This window comes from Taeniopygia guttata, chromosome 1 (genome assembly GCF_048771995.1).
Source record: "Taeniopygia guttata chromosome 1, bTaeGut7.mat, whole genome shotgun sequence".
Classification (NCBI taxonomy): domain Eukaryota; kingdom Metazoa; phylum Chordata; class Aves; order Passeriformes; family Estrildidae; genus Taeniopygia; species Taeniopygia guttata.
In genome coordinates, this window is record NC_133024.1 from 34,624,717 (window position 1) to 34,644,717 (window position 20,001).

A 20,001-nucleotide genomic window follows, 5' to 3' on the forward strand; every position below is an offset into this window, starting at 1 on the left:
CAGCCACAAGCCAGGTGAGCAGATTGCTACCTAGGTGCTCCAACATCAGGATACTGGGGTCTGCTGCCAGGAGTTAGCCAGCAGGCCAGGCAGCTGGGATCCTTAAGGAGACACACCAGGATTGGCAAAGGGAAGCCTTTAGACATAATTCCTGCTGACAATGAAAGTCAGTTACTCCCTCAAGGATGACTTGGTACAATGCTTGGGCAAGTGAACAACCACTGTAAAAGGCATCCAATGCTTGAGGGAAGTAGAGGTGGTGGGACTGCACCCAGTCCATGTGCAGAAGGTGCACATAACTCACCAGTGTTGGATTCCAGCACCATGGGGCTGATGCACTGGACAGACCCCAAACCACTAACTGCAGAGTGACTGTTCCAATGGCTCCCAGGTTTCAAAGAGAACTTCCCCTCCTCCCCCTGACCAAAGGTCTAGGTCTCGGCTGCCAGAGATGCCCCTCAGAGTTGTCTCTGTCCTGTCAGAGGGAAAGGGGGATCCAGGGCATGCTATGCCAGCCTGTGGTTCCTCCTGCACAATCGGGAGGATGAAGAAGGGGAACAATGTGCCCACCTCAAATCTAGAAGCCCACATGCACGGACTACAAGGAAAAACACTGCTGCAAAGCACCCATCCAAGAACACTGGTTTGACAGCCTGGCATGTGATCCACAGAAGTGGAAGGCTTTGCTGGACACTGATGCACAGCGTACCCTGACATCATCAGATTACAAGGGAGCAGAATCCATCTGGATTTCTGGAGTGACCTAGACTGGGAATGTCAGGGTCAGTTATCCATAGCTTAGTGAGCCCATGAAACATCACGACATCTAGGGAAAGATGCAATATGTGGGTGGGCTTATGCTTGAGGGGTGCACCTGACAACCAAAGTATCACACAGATGGTAGATGGAAGTTCTGTAAAGTGCAGGGAGAGGGTAATTCAGAAAGATGGGCAAGAGGAGCATCACGCAACAAGTACCACAGTCTTTTTTCCCTAACTAATTTTCACACCGGAATTGAATTGACTTTGTCTGCATGCGGATCTACATACTGAGATTTCACAACAGTGACATGCTGATGCACGGTTTGGGCTTCTCAGTACTACAAGATTACAAAGAACAAGCAGTAGCCTCTGCTGATACAAGTCAGCATGGTTCCATTGACTGCAGCCACCTCACTGACTTAGACAAGACTTAATCAAATACATCTGTGATCACTCTTCTATTATTCCTTCCCACTGGGGTCTCAGTGTTATTCAAGACACCGACAAGGATGAAAATCAACATCATGTCAGTCACAGCTTCAAAGTCTGTCTGTCCACAGCCCATACTCCATCTAAATTTAATTTAGTAAGATTTATCTGAGCCTGATGTAAGTAAATTAATCATGCAGAGCACTGACCTATCCTACCCCAAGCTACTATGCCCCACCCTGCATGTTTATTTGGAAGGTAATCTAATTTGCTGCAAATGTGCTTATCTAGATGGAAAGCAAACTGTGATAGATACCTTAGGAGTAAAAAAGCTTTCCAGGATGCATGCCTCAGTGAATTTTTATGAGGAATACAGAATCTATTGTCCTGTTGTTGTTGATCTGCACTGGCATTATTCACCTGCTCCCCACTCTTTGTCTCCATATGTTTGTGAAGCAATGTTAAGCTCCTAAACTCCAGTCAGTTCAAAACTGAGTAGAATGCACCAGCCCTTCTCCCTGGGTTTCTCATAAAGAAAGCTTAAGCAACTCTAGAGAGCTGCTGGGTAACAACCTCCCACCTTGCAAGGTGCCTTTAGCAAATGAGAGTGAAATCCTGAGAGATGTTTGCTAGCATGACGCTGAAGCACAAGAGCCCACTGAGAAGCCAGCAGTGGCACAGCCTGGCTTTGTAACGCAGAAGAGAGCCAGAGCACAACACATTGACCTGAGTAAGAAACACTGTGGATGTCTCATTTCCCTAAATATATACCATACCAACTACTGCTGAAACAATTAGAGGGCAAAATTATGATTAATATAATCTTCTAGATGCAAGCTATCTTCTGTCCCACTCCAGGCTGTTGCATCTTGCTCAGCTTTGCCTCCCTGGCTCCTAAGTGTATCTTGCACTTTGGCTTTGTCTCACCAGTGTGGTAAGCGAAGGATCAGATTCCCAGCAGTACTTTCCTCTTACTCCCTGAGGTGAAGCAGAACAGACCTGGGAGGGAGGTGTGCTGGTGGATGCTGAGGCAGGGATAATAGATGAATGGTCCCAACACCAGACAGAGGATGTATCTTGTTATTTCCCCTCTTTCCAACCATCTCACTGGTTTCAACACTTTTCTCTTGGTGGTCCACATCTACTTGCCTTCCCTATTTTCATCCATTTCAGAGGAGAGCCTTCTACCCTACAGCTCTACTCTACATCCTTGCAGAGTATGGCAGTGTTGTAAATGCAGGCGAACCCAATGGGAAGAAATTACAGTGTCTGACTCAATTCAGAAGGCTGAATTATTTCTTTATTATAACAGTGCTAAAATACATTAATATACTATATAAAGGAAGATACTAAAACTACATACTACTTTCTCTAACTCTATATCTAACTCTCAACACAACTCGTGACCCTCTCGTGAGAGTCCCGACACAGGAGGATTGGATTGGCCATCAGGCTCAAACAGTCCTCACCAGAATCCAATCAAGCATTCACTCCAGGTAAACAATTCTCCAAACACATTCCACATGAGAAAAACAAGGAGCAGAAATATAAATTGTTTTATCTTTCATTTCTCTCTGAGCACCTCTATGAAAAATCCTGAGAGGGTGAAATATGCTGCCACATGGAAAGTAATGAAAGTAATGCATGAAAGTAATCTCTGCTGCAGGCTCTCAGCCAGACAAACGGACTGATAATACCGAGATGTGTGAGCTGTGTGTGTGCAAAAGCTGTAGAATAGCCAGCTGAGAGCGTAGGAATGGCTGTCCTCCACTGAATGCGTACTAATGAGGATGAAACAGAGCAGAAGGGTGAAGTGATCAGAACACAGCCCGTCTCCAGCCGATCCGGCTGTAGGCTGCTGCCCTCCTATGGCAAACTGGGACAGCAGTCCTGCTGCCCGGAGCAGCTCTCCGTACTGCTGAAACGTACTGAGTTCAGCTGCTGGTTCCGGCTGACAGAAATCACAGCTGCCAAACACTCACTTTGTCATCTCGCTGTTTGTCTGAAGTAGAAAATCAACACCCTGGGGCACTCGGCCTTTCTGCGCTGCCAGGGAAGCTTTTGTGGTGGAAAGAACTGTGTGCTGCTCAAGGAGCATTTGCCATCCTGAGCCTGCGTGTGACACTTAGCGTTGAACAAAAACATCCCTGCAGAAAAGGTGCAGATCTGCGGCTCTTCTCCCTTAGTGACAGCTCTTTGTTGCTATTGTTGGGGCTTGTTTCTAATGTCTGTATTTCAGCAACACAGGAGCTGGTGATTCGTGGGCCCATGAGGCACTCATGAAGTTCAATAAGTGCCGGGGGCTGCATCTGGTGGGACAATCCCATATATGAGCACAGACTGCAAGAGGAACTTACTGAGAGCAGCTCTGAGGAGAATGACTTGGGGGCTCTCATGTATAAAAAGCTGAACACAACCCAGCAGTGTGTGCTCACAGCCCAGAAAGCCAATTGTGTCCTGAGCTACAGCAAAAGCAGTGTGGGCAGCAGGGCGACAGAAGGGATTCTGCCCTTCTGCTCTGCTCTTGTGAGATCCCACCCGGAGTGCTGTGTCCAGCTCTTGGGACCTCAACACAAGAAGAAGGATGTGGATCTGTTGGAGCAAGTCCAGGGGTGGCCACAAAGATGATCAAAGGGCAGGAGCACCTCTCCTACAAAGGCTGAGAGAGTTGAGCACGTTCACCCAGGAAGAAGCTTAAAGGGAAACCTCACTGCAACCTTCCAGCACCTTGAGGGGGCTTGTGAAAAGACAGAGACTTTTTAAATGAGCCGATAGTGATGGGACATGGGACAAGAGTTTTAAACTAAAAGAGGACAGGTTTAGATTAGATATTAGGAAGAAATTCTTTACCCCGAGGAGGGGCAGTCATTGGCACCGGTTGCCCAGAAAAGATATCTCTGAGGTGTTAGATATAAACTCCATATCCCTCTACTGCCCAGTTACTTTCCTGGTGAACCAAGAAATTAATTCATAATGAAAATTAGACTTGTATGTATTTGAAAAAAAAAAATGTAGCTTTATGTTCACATAAGTCACTGAGATTTGGATTAGATATTAGGAAGAACTTCTTTACTGTGCGGGTGGTGAGGTACTGTCACATGTTGCCCCAGAAGCTATGGATGCCCCATCCCTGGAAGTGTTCAAGGCATGGATAGGACTTAGAGCAAGCTGCTCTAGTGGCAGATGTCTGTGCCCACAGCAGGGGTTCGGAACTAGATGATCCTCAGGCTCGTTTCCCTGGCGTTTCACAGAGCGGAGCCGCCCCACGGCGCGGCCCCGGCTGAGGGCGGCACGGCGGCCCCGGCGCTGCGCTCCTCCCACCGCACGGGGGCGCTGCGCCGCCGCCTCCGGCCGAGCCCTGCCGCGCACTACAGTACCCAGCATGCGCCGCGGGGCCGGCCGGAAGCGGCAGCGGGCGGGCGGAAGCGGAGGGCTGGGGCGCCATGAGGGGCGTCGGGAGCAGCGGCGCCCTCCGCGCCTGGGCCGGCCCGCTCCTGCCCCCGGTGCCGGCCCGGCTGCCCCCGGTGCCGGCCCGGCTGCCCCCGGTGCCGGCCCGGCTGCCCCCGGTGCCGGCCCGGCTGCCCCCGGTGCCGGCCCGGCTGCCCCCGGTGCCGGCCCGGCTGCCCCCGGTGCCGGCCCGGCTGCCCCCGGTGCCGGCCCGGCTGCCCCCGGTGCCGGCCCGGCTGCCCCCGGTGCCGGCCCGGCTGCCCCCGGTGCCGGCCCGGCTGCCCCCGGCTCCTCGCAGAGGTGAGAGGCGCCGTGCTACGGCCCCTCGGGGTGGGTGGCTGCCGGTGTCGGGTGAGCCCGTGTCTGTGAGCGGCGCTGGGGCTGCACAGGGCGCGGGGCCCGTCGCTGCGGCGCTGCGTGAGGGAGCGCTGAGCGCCTTCCCTCGGGGCTGGAGCAAGGGGTGAGTGTCACGGGTGGGAGCAGCCGGGTGAGGGGCTGTCAGGGGTGTTCGGGACGGGAGGAGTGGTGGGGTGCAGGGGCTGTCATCCGGAGGTGTCGCAGGTACGCGTGTGCGGAGTGGTTTTCTCAGCTCCTGGAAGAGGAGCATCCGCTCGAGACTGCAGCAGTGGAGCAACCAGAGCTGAAATACCAGCTTTCTTGAGACAGTGTCTGTGCAATGTAGCTCTTCAACCCAAAGAAAAAATCCACCTCTATGTTTAGAAGACAAGAGCCGTGTGTTTAAAAGCTGGGACAGCTCCATAAAAGCAGTGCTTTAAATTGGTTTTCATTATTTGAGTGTAGCATCTGGTGCGTCTTAACTCTAATATTGTCATTAATAATAAAGTGTTGTGGCAGTATGAGTTGTAGTCAGATTTTTACAGTATTTGTAAGATAGCACATAACTTGATTTATCTAGTAGTGACACAAAATTATAAATTCCTTATTGTTTAAATGTTATAAAGCTTTTGAGTACAGATCTGGATAAGACACAGAATTTGGTTAAGGCAGAGAGCCGGCAGTGCATGTAGTTTCACATGAACAGATGAAGAAGTAACAGGGCTGCTTAGAGAACAAAGAATCAGAGCAGAATCTGTAATATGCAAAGCCACACAAACATAAGGTGAAGAAAAACATATGCTTGAAGTAAAAGTTGGAGAAGCAGTGAAACCTGCTTGTGGGAGAGCACATCATAAATAGAGTGGATCATTAACTAATACCTGAGGTTAACTAATATCTCTGTAGAGATTAGGTATTCCTCATCTCTGAGGTGTTAGATAAAACATCATATCTCTTTATTGCCCAGTTACTTTCTTGGAACCAACAAATTAATTCATCATGAAACTAAGACTTGCCTTTTTTTTTTTTTTTTTTTATTGTAGCTTTATGTTCACACAAGCCACTGAAAATGAGGTATTTGGATTAGGTATAAGGAAGAAATTCTTTACTGTGAGGGTGTTGAGGCACTGGCACAGGCTACCCGGGGAAACTATGGATGCCCCATCCCTGGAAGTGTTCAAGGCCAGGTTGGGTGGGGCTTTGACCAGCCTGATCTGGTGGAAGGTGTCCCTGCCCATGGCAGGGGTTCGGAGCTAGATGATCTTTAAGGTCCCTTCCAAACCAAACCATTCTATGATTCTGTGATAAAATAAAAAGCTGTTGGAATTAAGGCTTAGTGATTTAAATAAAACAGCAATAAATGCTTGATTGCATAAAGTCATTCAGTGTTCTCTACAAGTATGAAAATTATTTCAGTGATGTTTCCCAACTATTATAAAACAGTTGGCTGTGGGGTTTATTTGTGCTGTATCAGGATGCTTGTCTGTTGTACAGTTATATGAACACACTTCAGACAGATCTGTAAGTCCTGTTTAATGTAAATTCCCTGTGGAAAAGGGTTGATGGTTGCTGGTGTGTTGCAACCCAGCTTTTTGTTGCAACATCCATACAGCTTTTCTGTGATGAAAGAAATGAAGATTAGTGTATTGCATGATAAGCCGATTAAGGCATGTTTGGTTGTTTCCAGGTTTTGCTGCCACAAGCGTTAGGAAGTCATATGATGTCAGAAGAGTTGATATCACTCCCCTGGAGCAGAGGAAGGTGACTTTTGATACCCATGCTTTAGTGCAGGATCTGGAAGCCCATGGTAAGTGATGTCAGATAAATAATTCAAAGGAAGACTTTTAATATTAAGTAGTGTAACTTTGAGTGCTGTCAGTTTCCCCCGAGTACCAGTGGTGTAAAATGTTTTAGCAGCCTCTTGAGGAGGCTGGTGAAGGAGAGGCATCAGATGGTGTGCCCTACAAATAACTAGGACATTCGATTGACCTCATTTGTAGCTGTAAGCAGGTTTATGTGGTGTCTTCCAGCTGAGGAACGTAACACAGGTAACAGATGTGAAGTAACAGGTAAAGACTTCTACAGCAAAAGTGAAGCTCTTCAATAAATTCCTTCTATTAGCCTGCTAAGAGTAGCTGAAGGGTTTTTTCCTAGTGAGAAATATTCTCAGCAGCACAGTGCTGTGATACATTCTCAATGCCCACTCCTCTGTTGTGAGTGAGGCTGGCTGAATTCAGATAAAGGGTCCATCCAGCCCTGGGTTCTGTCTCCTGGCAGCAGCTCAGTCAGAGCCTGCAGAGGAGTGTTATAACAGGGTAGATGTATGTCACACATCCTCTTGTATTTTCCAGGTTTCTAGTTTCTGTCACCATGGAGTTACTTTAAATTGGTTGAGAGTTTTAGTAACCGTCAGTGGAAATCTTTTCACAAGTTTATGCAGTCCCTGAGCCACTATAAACTGATTACTATCCAGAGCATCCTTTCTCATGGAACTTCAGACATCTGTGTGGTCTGTTTATGCAGAATCTGGCATCTATGAGGTGCATTTGATGCCCACTCAGCTCTTCTGTGGGAAGGAGTGAACATTTAATCTCTCATGCCACTCAGAATTATGCAAACTTCTGTCTATTGCCCCGTCATTTTCCAAACAGAAGAATCCTAGCTTGTTGCTTTTTTTCCTGAAGCAGTAGATTTTCCATATTTTTGATTATTCACTATGCCCTTCTGTTAATATTTTCTGCTTCTGTCACATTCCATTCCATTTCATGTTTTCAGGGAACAGTGCTGGCATTACTTGACAACTGAATGTCCTATGGATTTGCATAGTAAAGTAATGCTGCGTCCACTGTTCCTTTTCCTAGTCATTCAAAGGGTTTGGTTAGCTTTATTCATCCCTGCTGAGCTTTGAGCTGATATCTTCATCAGGCTAGCAACTATTTTTTAAAATCCCAAGTGATAGTAGAAACTTTGTACTGTCAGAGTTTATAATTGTTTCCACTATTTGGGTCTAATAATAATATGTGTTAGTAGTTAAAAGACTCACAGTAATCTGCTATGTTTATTTTTATCATGCTTGTCAGACTTGACAGCCTGCACTTCCCTTTTCTCTAGAACTGCTTTTTAAAACTGGCACTTTTATTTTCCATGGTAGGCTGTGAAATGTTACTTGTCCTAGAGGCTGATTCAGCTATTTCTTCTTCAACCTCCTTTAGAACTTATGGGATGAAGTCTGGTGCCAGTTGTTACTCAGTTTAATTTGTTCTATAATTTCTACAAATGCTTCTACCACAGTGACAGATCTTTATAGGTAAAACCACAAAAATAAGAGAGCCATTTTAGTTTTTCCCAAGCTTTTGGCAGTTTTCGGGCTTCAGTCTCTTGCTTATATATATTTTTTTTCCTCATTTTCTAAACTTTCACAAAGCAAAGTAATTTCTTGCTGTGGGGGAAGAGCAACATAAGGAATTGGCTAGAGTTTAAGTAACCCTGAAAATTCAGAGAACCTGAAGCAATACTATCACACTTTGTAGTGGAAAGAAGCTGCTGTAAAGCATGTGTACTTTTTTAGACATGTAAGCCAGTGGTGCACCTGGACAGTACCAGTATTTTAGAAGGGTGCAGTGGTATAGTTCTCTAAATAATGTGCCTTGAAAGCAATTTTCAATGTTAATTTAGCCCACTTTATAGAATGGGCTAGTTGAAACACAACATACCAATCAGATTTCTGGAAATAAATCTCCAAGGCAAAAGCTCTCAGCACCTGACCAGATCTGACTAAAATGAGAGCAATTTTTCTTCCCCATTATTCACCACACATCATCTGTAGCACTTCAAATTTACACCAAGCTACAGACAAAGTGTACTTTTTATCATCAGAAAGCAAAAATCCCAGTTTGAGTTAATTCTGCAGGCAATGGATGCAGCAGTTTAAAAATCAGTTTTGCCTGTGTTCCTATCTCTGCAGGACAGTTCCAATATATGCAGAATTACTTATTATTCTATAGAGTGTATGCTTTGTAGCTCAAGGTAAGTTTGGTTTTAACAGAATTTGTGAATGTTCATTATGAAGTTTTGCTAAATTATTTTTTTAATGCATGAACGGCTGGATCTTGTACAAAGAAATTTGGTCTTTCTTTCAGCTGCATGTGTAGACTTTCAGTAAATTAAAAGGTGCTGTGCTTCAGATTTTTCCAGCATTAACTTTGTTTTTTTACCTGAAGTCACGGTGCCTGGCTCCTAGCTGTCAGTCCCCAGTCATTGTGTGAATGTGCTGCTGTGGTAAGGTCTGGCACTTGAGCATCTCTTGCTCCTCATCCAGATTTTTAATACCACCATAACTTATCATCCTTCAATTATCTCCTAGGCTTTGGGAAGGAGCAAGCACAGACCATTGTGTCAGCGTTGATAACCCTGTCCAATGTCAGCTTAGACACCGTCTACAAGGACATGGTCACACAGGCCCAGCAGGTAAAAACTCATCTGTGCTGTGTAGCTATAAAGGCCTTGTTTGCATCTTTAAAACACAAGTGAGCAGCTCTCTCTAGTACTATAAATACCTCCCTGTGCCAGGTTTTCCTAAGTTTCACTTGGGATTTTAACAGATAGTTATAGGGCCTGACGAGCTTCCACTGAAGTCTGACTACTTCATTGAACACAATGAAGTTTGTACAATTCCTGGGAAAACTCTGGTTGCGTTTACACTGAGGAGCTAATATGCCTCATGCCATCATAAAATATTCATTATCAGTACTAGCTACACTATAAAAACCAGTGTTTCCACCTAATGCAATTCCATGCCAATTCTGTTCAGGATGCTTTGCATGTAATAGGATTTTTAAAAAGAAAGGTCTTCATTCTGGTGAAAGAAGATCACAGAGACAGAAAGTTTTGTTTTCTTCTGAGATGTAGAAGGAAAAAACAAGTTAGACAACTTTTATTACAAGTAAATGCCAGTAAGATAAAAACCTGTTAGAAGAAAGGCTCAGCAGTTCAAATAAAATAGCAATGAATGCTTAATTACATTAAGGAATTGAAGAAGAACAGCACATAATTTCAGCCTGCACAGCCTTCTGGAGCAATGATCAAAATCGTCCCTGTGCATCAGAGAATCCCACAGCAATGTGTCTTTTTCCGTGCTAAATAGTAGGGTAACTTCCATATGCTGGGTGAAGGAGTATTGCTTTCAGCATTTTAAAATACTGAGTTTGTTCCTTTATTTTCTTGGTTGGGTTTCTTCCTGTGTTTATATGTAGTGTTTGAATTCTGAACTTGTTAGTTCAAACCCCAGGAAGGCTTTCTCAGTGCTTTTTAGCAGTGTTTTACTTCTGTCCATCAGACTTTGAAACTGGCAGTGTAATACTCATATCATTAAATCTTTGGCTTTGGCCTAAGAGTTTGTAGGCAAGAAATGGAAGTGCTTAGTAAAAGCTGCATTCAAATCAACAATTAATGCTTCTGAGGCTACTGAATGTTCATTGAAAGTGGAAGAGACTGCAGGAGTGACCTGTAGTTTCAGGTATATTTCATTTCATCCCTACTTGGACTAACACCTCTGATCTTTTTGCTTAAATTCAGAGTTGGTGTATTAAAGCAACAGAAAAAGCACAAAACTCTTGAGTCATTCAAACAAACTGCTGGTATTAAATTGTCTCTTTCTGTCACAATCTTGTTAGGGAGACTCCCCACTTTTGTGCTTTGCAGTAGCTAATTTCATCATTTCAGACCTAAACATTTTTTCTTTACTTGTCAGAAAGAGTGCACCTTAATCAATGGCATTTTTTATTTTTCAAAGGAAATAACTTTACAGCAGATAATGGCACATTTGGACTCCATTCGAAAAGATATGGTCATCCTGGAGAAAAGTGAATTTGCAAACTTGAGAGCAGAAAATGAGGTACTAATACATATTTTCATTAAGCAGTTTATTTTGTTGCATTTTACCTGATGTACAGTTTTGTAGAACAAAATGCAAATGTAAAAGTAATTCTGGATGCTTTAATCACAATTGAAGAGTCTGTATGCTACAACTTCAGCATTCATATAAAAATATGCTTCATGTGCTATGACCTGTTCAGTTTTCTGTAAAGGATTCTAAGATGCATACATTTTTTTCATCTTCTGTAATTTTATTTAAGGGTAACTGCTAGTTTCTGGCCATTAACCATATAGTAGAGGAACCAGACATTCTTTTGCAGCAATTTAATTAATTTGGTGATTGAGACACGTTTTGCTTTTACTTCGTGGTATTTTGGTATTTCTCTGCTGTCTTTATACTCAGAGTAACAAGATAATAGTTGTTACAAAATAATTCCTTTATTTTGAACAAAATTCCCAGCAGATTAATAATGCCTGTATATCCGAACACATTAGTTAGGATATTTAATCAAGAACAAATTGCCCCATTGGGAGGAAAAATGGGGAAAGAATAATTGTATGGATGCAGTGATAACACATCACTGATTCATTTGGTTAAGTTTCCTGAATTTGTAAAAATATTTATTTTTCTCCTCTGCCCTTAGAAAATGAAAATTGAATTAGATCAAGTTAAACAGCAGCTAATGGTAAGTAAACAGCAAGTACCCACACACTCACATTAGGGGGAATAAATAACTATTTTCATAATCTTAATTTGTTTTAAAGACTGAAACTGGTAAAATCCGAGCTGACAGCAAGCTAGACATAAACCTGGAGAGGAGCAGGGTGACAGATATGGTAAGTTGGTCTGTGAGATGCCCTTATTAGCTTTGTGTTGTGTTTCTGTTGCTATAGCTGTGATTTATCTTTTATCCACAGTTTACAGATCAGGAGAGGAAACTGATGGAAGCCACTACAGAGTTTCATAAAAAAGTAAGTACTGAACAAAACAGGATTTAGTTATGCATTGTTTGTTATGTAAACCCCTATCTTTGCTGAAAGCTAATATGTTTATGGGTATGGTGAAGCAAAAGGCCAGGCTGTATCACTCAGAGCTGTTGCAGGTGTTTCTTGCCTGTGGGATTCACGCTAAACTCCAATCAGCAGAGGGAGGCATTCCAGCCTTGTCCCTCACTTCCCAGGTACCTTGTCACAGACTGGCACAGCTGGGATGTGAGCTATCATGCTTCCTTTTTCCTGATGAGCTGTACCACAGGGATGGTTCAGATGCCTACAGCCAAGCAGTTCAAGGGCTGGAAATCCCAAAGCTGCTAGAGGACACCAGAGTCTAAGGGGCTGAAGAGGGACCATGTCCTAACTTGAGCATATCTTCCATGTTTGCGATATGCCTTGTGAATGCTTAAAACTTTGTTTTTCAAAAATGCAGGAACACTGTTCCGTGTGCTGCAGAATATCTCTTTCAGGAGGTACTGGCACATCAGAGACAAAAGTCCGTCATGAGGGTGGCGAGACAGTGGCACAGGTTGCCCAGAGAGGTTGTGGACTCCCCATCCATGGCAGTGTTCAAGGCCAGACTGGACGGGGCTCTGAGTAACCTGGTCTAGTGAAAGGTGTCTCTGCCCATGGCAGGGGAGTTGGAACGAGATGGTCTTTAGGGTCCCTTCCAACCCAAGCCAGTCATTGATTCTGTGATCACTGAAGTTTTCTCTTGTCTGTCTCTATCCCTTCAGCAATCTTCCCGGATTGTATGAAGCAAGTTTTTCTGTCTTCTAATGTCTCTTAGCAGTGATAGGTTGGAAATTTTCTTGTTGCTGGTAGCATGGTATTTTAGTTCAGCTTTGGAAAGGTGAAGGGGGTAGAGACCATTGTCAAATATATGCTGTCTTTTAATATTTCAGGATGCAAATACCAACAGCATTATCTCAGAAATCAGTTATAAAATTGACACTGAAATAGCTTCCTTAAAAACACTCATGGAATCGAATAAACTTGATACCATTCGCTATTTGGCAGGTATGTGACAGGCAAAGAGGTGAGTACTGGTACTGGATTGTGGCTGTATAAAATTTTGTTCAGGAGTATATGCTAAATTAGGTCAGCTGTAGCAGCAGACAACTGGGATTGGGTAGAGGAGATATATCCCTTTCCCCCTCTAGCTGGAAGGAATGTGACAGAGAGCACAGAAGAGCTGGGAGCATGCCACTGTGGGACTAGGATTGTGCCCAGAACTGGGATTAGGACAAATATGGACATGGTTTAAAAAAGAAGCCTAAATACCATACCCAGTTTGACAGTACCTCTGCTTGCTGCAGCAGCCACTGATGTGATGGAGTTGCTACAGAAATTTTGCTGAGGTCATTTATGTTACCCTAAAGGTTTGCTGTCTTTCAGGACTGGTCTGAGAGTGACCAGTTCTGCCTCCACTGAGTCTCCACAGACACACAGTTTCTGTGTGGCAAGACTTGTACTTTGCCCTGCCAAGCAGAACTAATTTCAGAATGCTTGTTTTGCTTGTTCAAAAACATAGTTTGAGATTAGTCTTCTGAATATGTACATAACCAGTGAAGATTTTTTTGTGTAGGAGCTGGATAAAAAGAGAGTAATCATTATATTTGGAAGTGAGAATAAGTTTAAAGGAAAATGTAATTTGCTTTATTTTAACACTAATTGAAACAGCAGCATAACAAATCCGAAAGACAACTCATCAGGCTTCAGGACTGCTGCCATGTTTGACAGCTCATTTTCAGATTCATTGTCATTTTGGTTCCATGGGAAATCTGGGATGTCTGATGTGAGCCCTGGTGCAGCTGGCTCTCCTGTAGTGCAGTTTCCAGTGACAGTAGTACAAGCCCTGTAGCCTGTGGTGCTCTGAGGTATTCAGCATAGCTGTTGGGATGTGTCCCTGAAAACGTGGCTCCTCAGGCTGCTGCATTGGGCCTCCCATCTCAGCACTGCTGCTGTGCAGGGTGCGGCATCTGAGACCAGCCATTGGCTTCTGGAATTGTTCTGTTGCACCTGCAGCAGTCTGGGAGGTTTAGGAGGCTCTGCTCTAGAGCTGTTAATTCTTCCATCTGTTTGCAGCTAATTTGCTGTATGGATAAAGTGGTACAACAGCTAATTATCTCCTTTCTTTGGGTTTTGTTTTTTGTCTTTTTTTTTTTTTTTTTTTAACAGCTTCAGTGTTCACTTGCCTGGCAATAGCACTGGGGTTTTACAGGTTCTGGAAATAGATCTACATGGAATGACTCCACTAAGTACAGACAGAAAAGGCCACGCAGGCAACACCACCTTGATGATAACCTTGGCACCTTTTGGTTTTGATATTCTTCCTGTATAATAAAAATGTTTTCTGAATATGTAAAACTAAAGAGCAAAATAATTGGAAGTAGCCAAATAGTATATTTCATTGTCTCCTATTCAATACTATTTATTTCAAAGTATTTCTTACGCCATACCAGAAAGCTTCCTAATATCTTTTAGAATTAAATTTGTTTTCTTTCTGAAAAATTCTCACTCTCAGCTCATTTCAAACTGGAAATATGAAACATTTTATATACCCTTGAAATGGGAATACAATTCCCAAATTAGAGCTCCCAGTATGGGTATGCTAATACCAGATCCAACCTACCTAAACTGCTCCAAGTAAATTAATCTTGAACGTAAGTTCAGGATTTTGCCTCCAGTCTGTTCCTCACTTTTTTGATGAATGGAAGCTTGGCCCTTTGGGGTTTTTATCTACATATGTAAAAAAACACTCCTGAGCCTTTACTAAAGAACCATTTTTTTTCCTTGAAAAGTGATTTACATGAATTCAAAATCTCATGTACAGAATGTCTCTATAGATTTTCTTTAGTATGTCCTGCAATTTCTGTAAACCCAGAGGTCAAAAGAATGGGAAAACTTCTCTGTCTTTGCCTTTCCAAGTGGAAATACACAGCCCTGGGGCGGATAAGTGCTCTTAACTTCCACGTAGTAGAGTATTTCTAAGAAACCTGCACATACTTTCTGGCATAGTATCTGGCTTGTAATATGGAAATACTCAGAATCTCAGTGTGCCAGGGTGGTGGTGGTGGTGATCTGCCTCCAGGCTCTTTAGTAGTCCCGTGGGACACACTGACCCTCCTGGCCACTCTGCCTTCTGCAAGGACTTGACAGCTCCTGTTGCAGAATTGCAGCACGGGTGGATGCCTCCCAAAACTGAAGCAGTTCCATATTGTTGAGTATAAATGCATATGCTTGGTTTGATTCTTTTAGTATAATAATAATTTTTTAAGTCTTTCTGGATTAACTTTGAAGTAAGAATAGGCCTTTTATGGGCTAAGGACTATTGTAGTATTGACTACTGGCAATTTTTTTAATCACTGTTTTATTCTGTTTACAGTTGAACTTGCTGGTATTCTGTGAATATATATATTCTCTGCATTAAATTATTTATCATCTTCATTCAAGAAAATAAAACTAATTTCTTATATTTGCTGTCTGGCTATCTGAGATTTTCTGCATGAAAGTTTATCAGAGCAGGACAATCCCCTCCCCTTCCCAGCTGGCCATGCTGTGCCTGATGCCCCCCAGGACAGGGTTGACCCTCCTGGCTGCCAGGGCACTGGTGGCTCATGTTCACCGTGTCATTGACCAGGACCCCCAGGTCCCTTTCCATGTCACTGCTTTCCAGGGTTTCATTCCCCAGTTTGTACATTCACTTAACAAAATTTATTGTCTGTTAACTGACAGATGAATTTTAACATTTTTGGTAAAAATAGAAACCAAATAATATAATGCTGAGTCTGTCACTTGCTGTTCATGAATTGCATGTTACTCCCCTTAAGTAATGGGCCTATTCTTCCTTTTGTTGTCTTAATCTTTACATCTGGTACGGCTTTGAAAAATACAGAAATTAAGGAATAAAAGATAATTTCAACTAATGCTTATACATGCAAGTATATTTGTATCCTAATGCACTAAATTTTTTCTATATGTTCAACAACACTTGCAAAAGTCATGTGAGTACACTCCTCTGCAGAAGGTGAAGTTGATTAATCATTGTGGGGGAGCAAATAGGCCTTCATTGCAAATTACTCTCTGAAAAGAGAAGTAGGGACAAAATAATGGGTGCAGTTGCACAGCAGTGCATGTATTGATAGAGAAATGTCAAAAAAAAAAAAAAAGATTAAAAGTATTTTATAGATGGAGACCTTTATAAAAAGTTGTGATTTCTCTTCCATCCTTCAAATCTGAGCAGCATTATCTCAGAGAAAAGAAAAATTGGGGAAAAGGAACAATTCTTGCCCATTTTAGCTTTACAAAAGGTTGCTTATTGATAGTAATATATCATACTAAGGGGAATAGAGTTGTCTTGAGCAACTGCTCCCCTGCATCACCAAAATAAATCTTGAAGGAAAGTACTGGAAAAACAACACCTTCCATGTTTTAGAAGAAAGCTAGTGGCACAAGGAATGTGCTAGAGGGCTTAACCCATTTGGAGCAAGGAGGTGCAAGAATATGACAAGCAGGGTGAATACTACAAGTATTATGAGGAAGAGAAATGATTGTTGACTTACTAGAGCTGTATAAAATCATGGGATAAAATCTGCTTAAAATATTGTTTCATCTGAGGTGACTTACAGCTTTCAGTGTAAATAAAAATCCCAGAAGGTCTAGCTACTGTGCAGAAAACTCAAGTTTACTTCTACAAGCTATTTGTAGTAAAATTAGTTTGGGAGAAAAATGGTCATGGGGCTGGGTTTCTAAGCTGTTATCTGAAAGTAAACAAAATTACAGTATCGAGGTGCATCCACTCGAATACACAGCAAATACAGTGCTCCCCAAAAGATATACAAATGTGTTTAAAGGATTTGTACATGCAGGTGGTGGGGAGCATGTTAAATAAGAGGAGAAATTTAACCACAGCCTATGGTTTTAACCCACCATGCAGTATGGTTCCTAGTACATCATCCTTTTCTGTGTCTCATATGTGCCTAATGTAGGCTGATAGATTTCCTTTAGAAGCTGAATTATTTAGTAAAGTAAAGCAAGTTTTAGACAGAATGAGGTGTTCTCAATATTGAAAGGCTTTTGCTGAATATGTCATGTAAAGGAGTGAAAAAATACATCCTATACTAATGTAGAAATTCACAGCTGACTTTATTTCTGAAATCAAGTATGCCATGTGCTTTATCCAATTTGATCTCTTCTGTCATTGTGTCATTGAGTGTTTGAAATTAGCGTGTTGCCTTGGCCCTGTCTTGCAGTTATCCAAATTTTTTTTTTTTTTTTTGTGATATTTGAACACATGTTCAATGGGGATTTAATCTTCCATCTTTATAATATATCAGAATGGCCTTGGTAGGAAAAAAACACTAATTGTCTGCACATCACAAATCATTTCAATGTTCTTCTGCTGGCTTACAGCCTATCAAGCAGTCGACATTTCTCCTCTCTTTTATATTATAAAATAGCAAAAAGATAACTGTCCATGTCTGTAGTATTGATAACATTTCACATGCCTATCATAACTCCTTTTATTAATCTCCTGTAAGATACTGTTTTTATACTTTCAATTTCTCATCATACAAGAGACTCTCCATTTCTCTTATCCTGCTTTGCATCTTTTTCTGAACTGCCACTAATTCTGTAATATCCTTAGTGGAAAAGGTATGACCAATACTTTGCAGCTTCCTAAAAGTGGTCTCCATATTGATAATTTGAATGGTAAGTCTGTATGTATGTATAGCTTATATTAACTTTTCCTGTGGGTTTTTTCTGTCTTTTTAGTTTGCACTCTGTGTGCTTGCTTTACAGATTTTTAAAAAAAAAAGTTTTTAGCACAGTTGATTGGGTAATTCTGGCAGTCCCAAACTTCAGTTCTAAGACAACTAAATCTAATTAAATACACAGCAATAATATAAGCAGTTATTTATGAAAAGGAAGCTTATGTGGAGAACGCCACGGAAACATATTGTTAAATTCATCAATAACATGGCTTGATTTACATATTGACAATTATTCTACCAACTCAACTCCTGATAAATATATTATTAGTCTGTTTAGTCACAGTAAACGTGTGTTGTTTTCCCATATCTTCAATGGACCTCAGTGCAAAGATTGCAAATGAATATGAGAAGCTGTATTTTTTCACATAGAGCAATTTTGTATATAGTGGTTGTTTGGCTGAGAGATGAGAAGATGGACAAAAAATGTCCTCAATAACTTCTGGAGGAACAAAAATTATCTTTTAAAAAATGCCTCTTGAGATTTCACTTCAACCTAATTCCCAGGTTTTGGGGAGTGTGCCAGACCCTTCTGCTTACACCCCAAATCAGACCTGTTTCCTTCTGTTTTGTCAGATACTCTTACCCAGTATTTTTTGACTCTTGCACATAACTATCTGATACTCACGCTTCAGTCATGTCCCAGCCTGTGAAACACCACAAATCCGTTTTTATTTATTCCTCCAAGTCCTGCTCTTTTTTTCCTCAGTGCTTTCTTTTATTGCCTTCCTAGTCTTTTTGATGAATCCAAGCATTCTCCCTCCTGCTTGCTGCTGTCACTTTCACTTCTTTCACTTTCACTATCGTTTTCACTTGCACTGCTTTCACTTGCACTGCTTTTGTTTCATGTTCCCTACTTTCCCTTTCACATTCACTACTTTCACTTATTTCATTTTCACTTTAACTACTTTTACTTTCATTTTCACTTTCACTACTTTCACTTTTGCTTTCAGCACTTTCACTTTTGCTTTTACTCTGATTTCACTTTCGCTGATTTCACTTTTACTTTCGTTTTCAGTTCTTTCATCTTCAGTTTCAACTACTTTCATTTTCACTTTCACCACTTTCACCACTTTCACTTTGACTATCATTGCTTTCATTTTCACTTTCGCTGCTTTCACTTTTGCTGCTTTCACTTTCATTTTTACTTTCACCGCTTTCACTTTCACTGCTTTCATTTTGTTTCACTTCCACATTCACTTTCACTACTTTCACATTCATTTTCACTCTAAATTCACTTTTGTTTTCACTACTTTTACTTTTGCAGCTTTCACTTTCACTTTTGCTTTCACTTCTTTGACTTTCATTCTCACTCTAATTTCACCTTCGTTTTCACTACTTTCACTTTTGCTGTTTTCAGTTTACTTTCAGTTTTACATCTTTCACCACTTTCACTTTTGCTTTCACTTCTTTCACTTATTCACTCTCACTGCTTTAATTTTCACTTTTGCTACTTTCACTATCGTTTTCAATTTCACTGCTTTCATTTTCACTTTCACTCTAATTCCTTTCACTTTAACTTTCACTTCCACTTTTGCTTTCACTATTTTCACTTTAGTTTTCACTCTAATTTCACTTTAGTTTTCACTATTTTCATTTTCACTTTTCCTGATTTCACTTTTAGTTTCAGTTCTTTCACCTTCACTTTCAACTACTTCCACTTTCAATTTCACTTTCACCACTTTCAATTTCACTTATTTCACTTTCTCATTCTTTCATTTCCACTTTCACTACTTTCACATTCATTTTTCTTTCACTTTCACTTTTGCTGCATTCACTTTCACTTTCACTACTTTCACTTTCCTTTTCACTACTTTCATTTTCGCTTTTGCTGATTTCACTTTTACTTTCAGTTTCACATCTTTCACCACTTTCGCTTTCATTGTTTTCACTTTTTTTTTTTCAGCAAAAAAACCTGCAAAAATAATATTTAAAAATTGAGAAATTTGCTTAGAGGTAAAGGATCAACAATATGTGGAATTGTTAAGCCTAATGTTAATAACCAAGGAAATTGAAACTGTAAGTAAAGAAGATAAAAACTTCAAGAAAATAATCAAGAAGCCCTGGGGCATGGGCTTCTAATATACCAGGGAGAGCAAAGAATGCATTACCTATACAAATCAAGCTCAAGGAAGGAGAAAGAGTGGTGAGGGTTAAACAATACCTCCTGAAGAAAGAAGACAGAGAAGGGATTAGCACAATTATAGAAAACTTTTTGCAAATAGGAGTGCTAAAAGAGTGTCAATCTGATTTTAATACTCCCATTTTGCCAGTAAAGAAGCCTGATGGGTCATACAGGTTAGTACAAGATCAGTTAACAGAGTAACTGAAGACTTGTATCCAGTAGTTGCTAACCCTTATACCTTGTTAACTCGTTTAACACCTGA

At 41.6% G+C, this 20,001-nt stretch overlaps 1 protein-coding gene across 5 annotated transcripts; it reads left to right on the top strand.

The window, feature by feature from the left end:
- Positions 1-4,575: 4,575 nt before the first annotated feature.
- On the top strand, positions 4,576-15,318 carry CCDC90B (coiled-coil domain containing 90B). Of its 5 annotated transcripts, none has more exons than XM_072926819.1 (10): positions 4,601-4,684; positions 4,874-4,937; positions 6,661-6,780; positions 9,337-9,440; positions 10,765-10,866; positions 11,492-11,533; positions 11,613-11,684; positions 11,766-11,819; positions 12,746-12,860; positions 14,022-15,318. In XM_072926819.1, the coding sequence occupies exons 1-10, from the start codon at positions 4,634-4,636 to the stop codon at positions 14,075-14,077; spliced, it is 780 nt and encodes a 259-aa protein (XP_072782920.1). In that variant the 5' UTR covers positions 4,601-4,633; the 3' UTR covers positions 14,078-15,318. The 5 variants fall into 5 exon arrangements, with proteins under 5 accessions (XP_002188719.7, XP_072782920.1, XP_072782931.1 ...); XM_072926830.1 differs by having other exon boundaries at positions 4,609-4,684; positions 4,895-4,937; XM_002188683.7 differs by having other exon boundaries at positions 4,576-4,937.
- Positions 15,319-20,001: the final 4,683 nt, after the last annotated feature.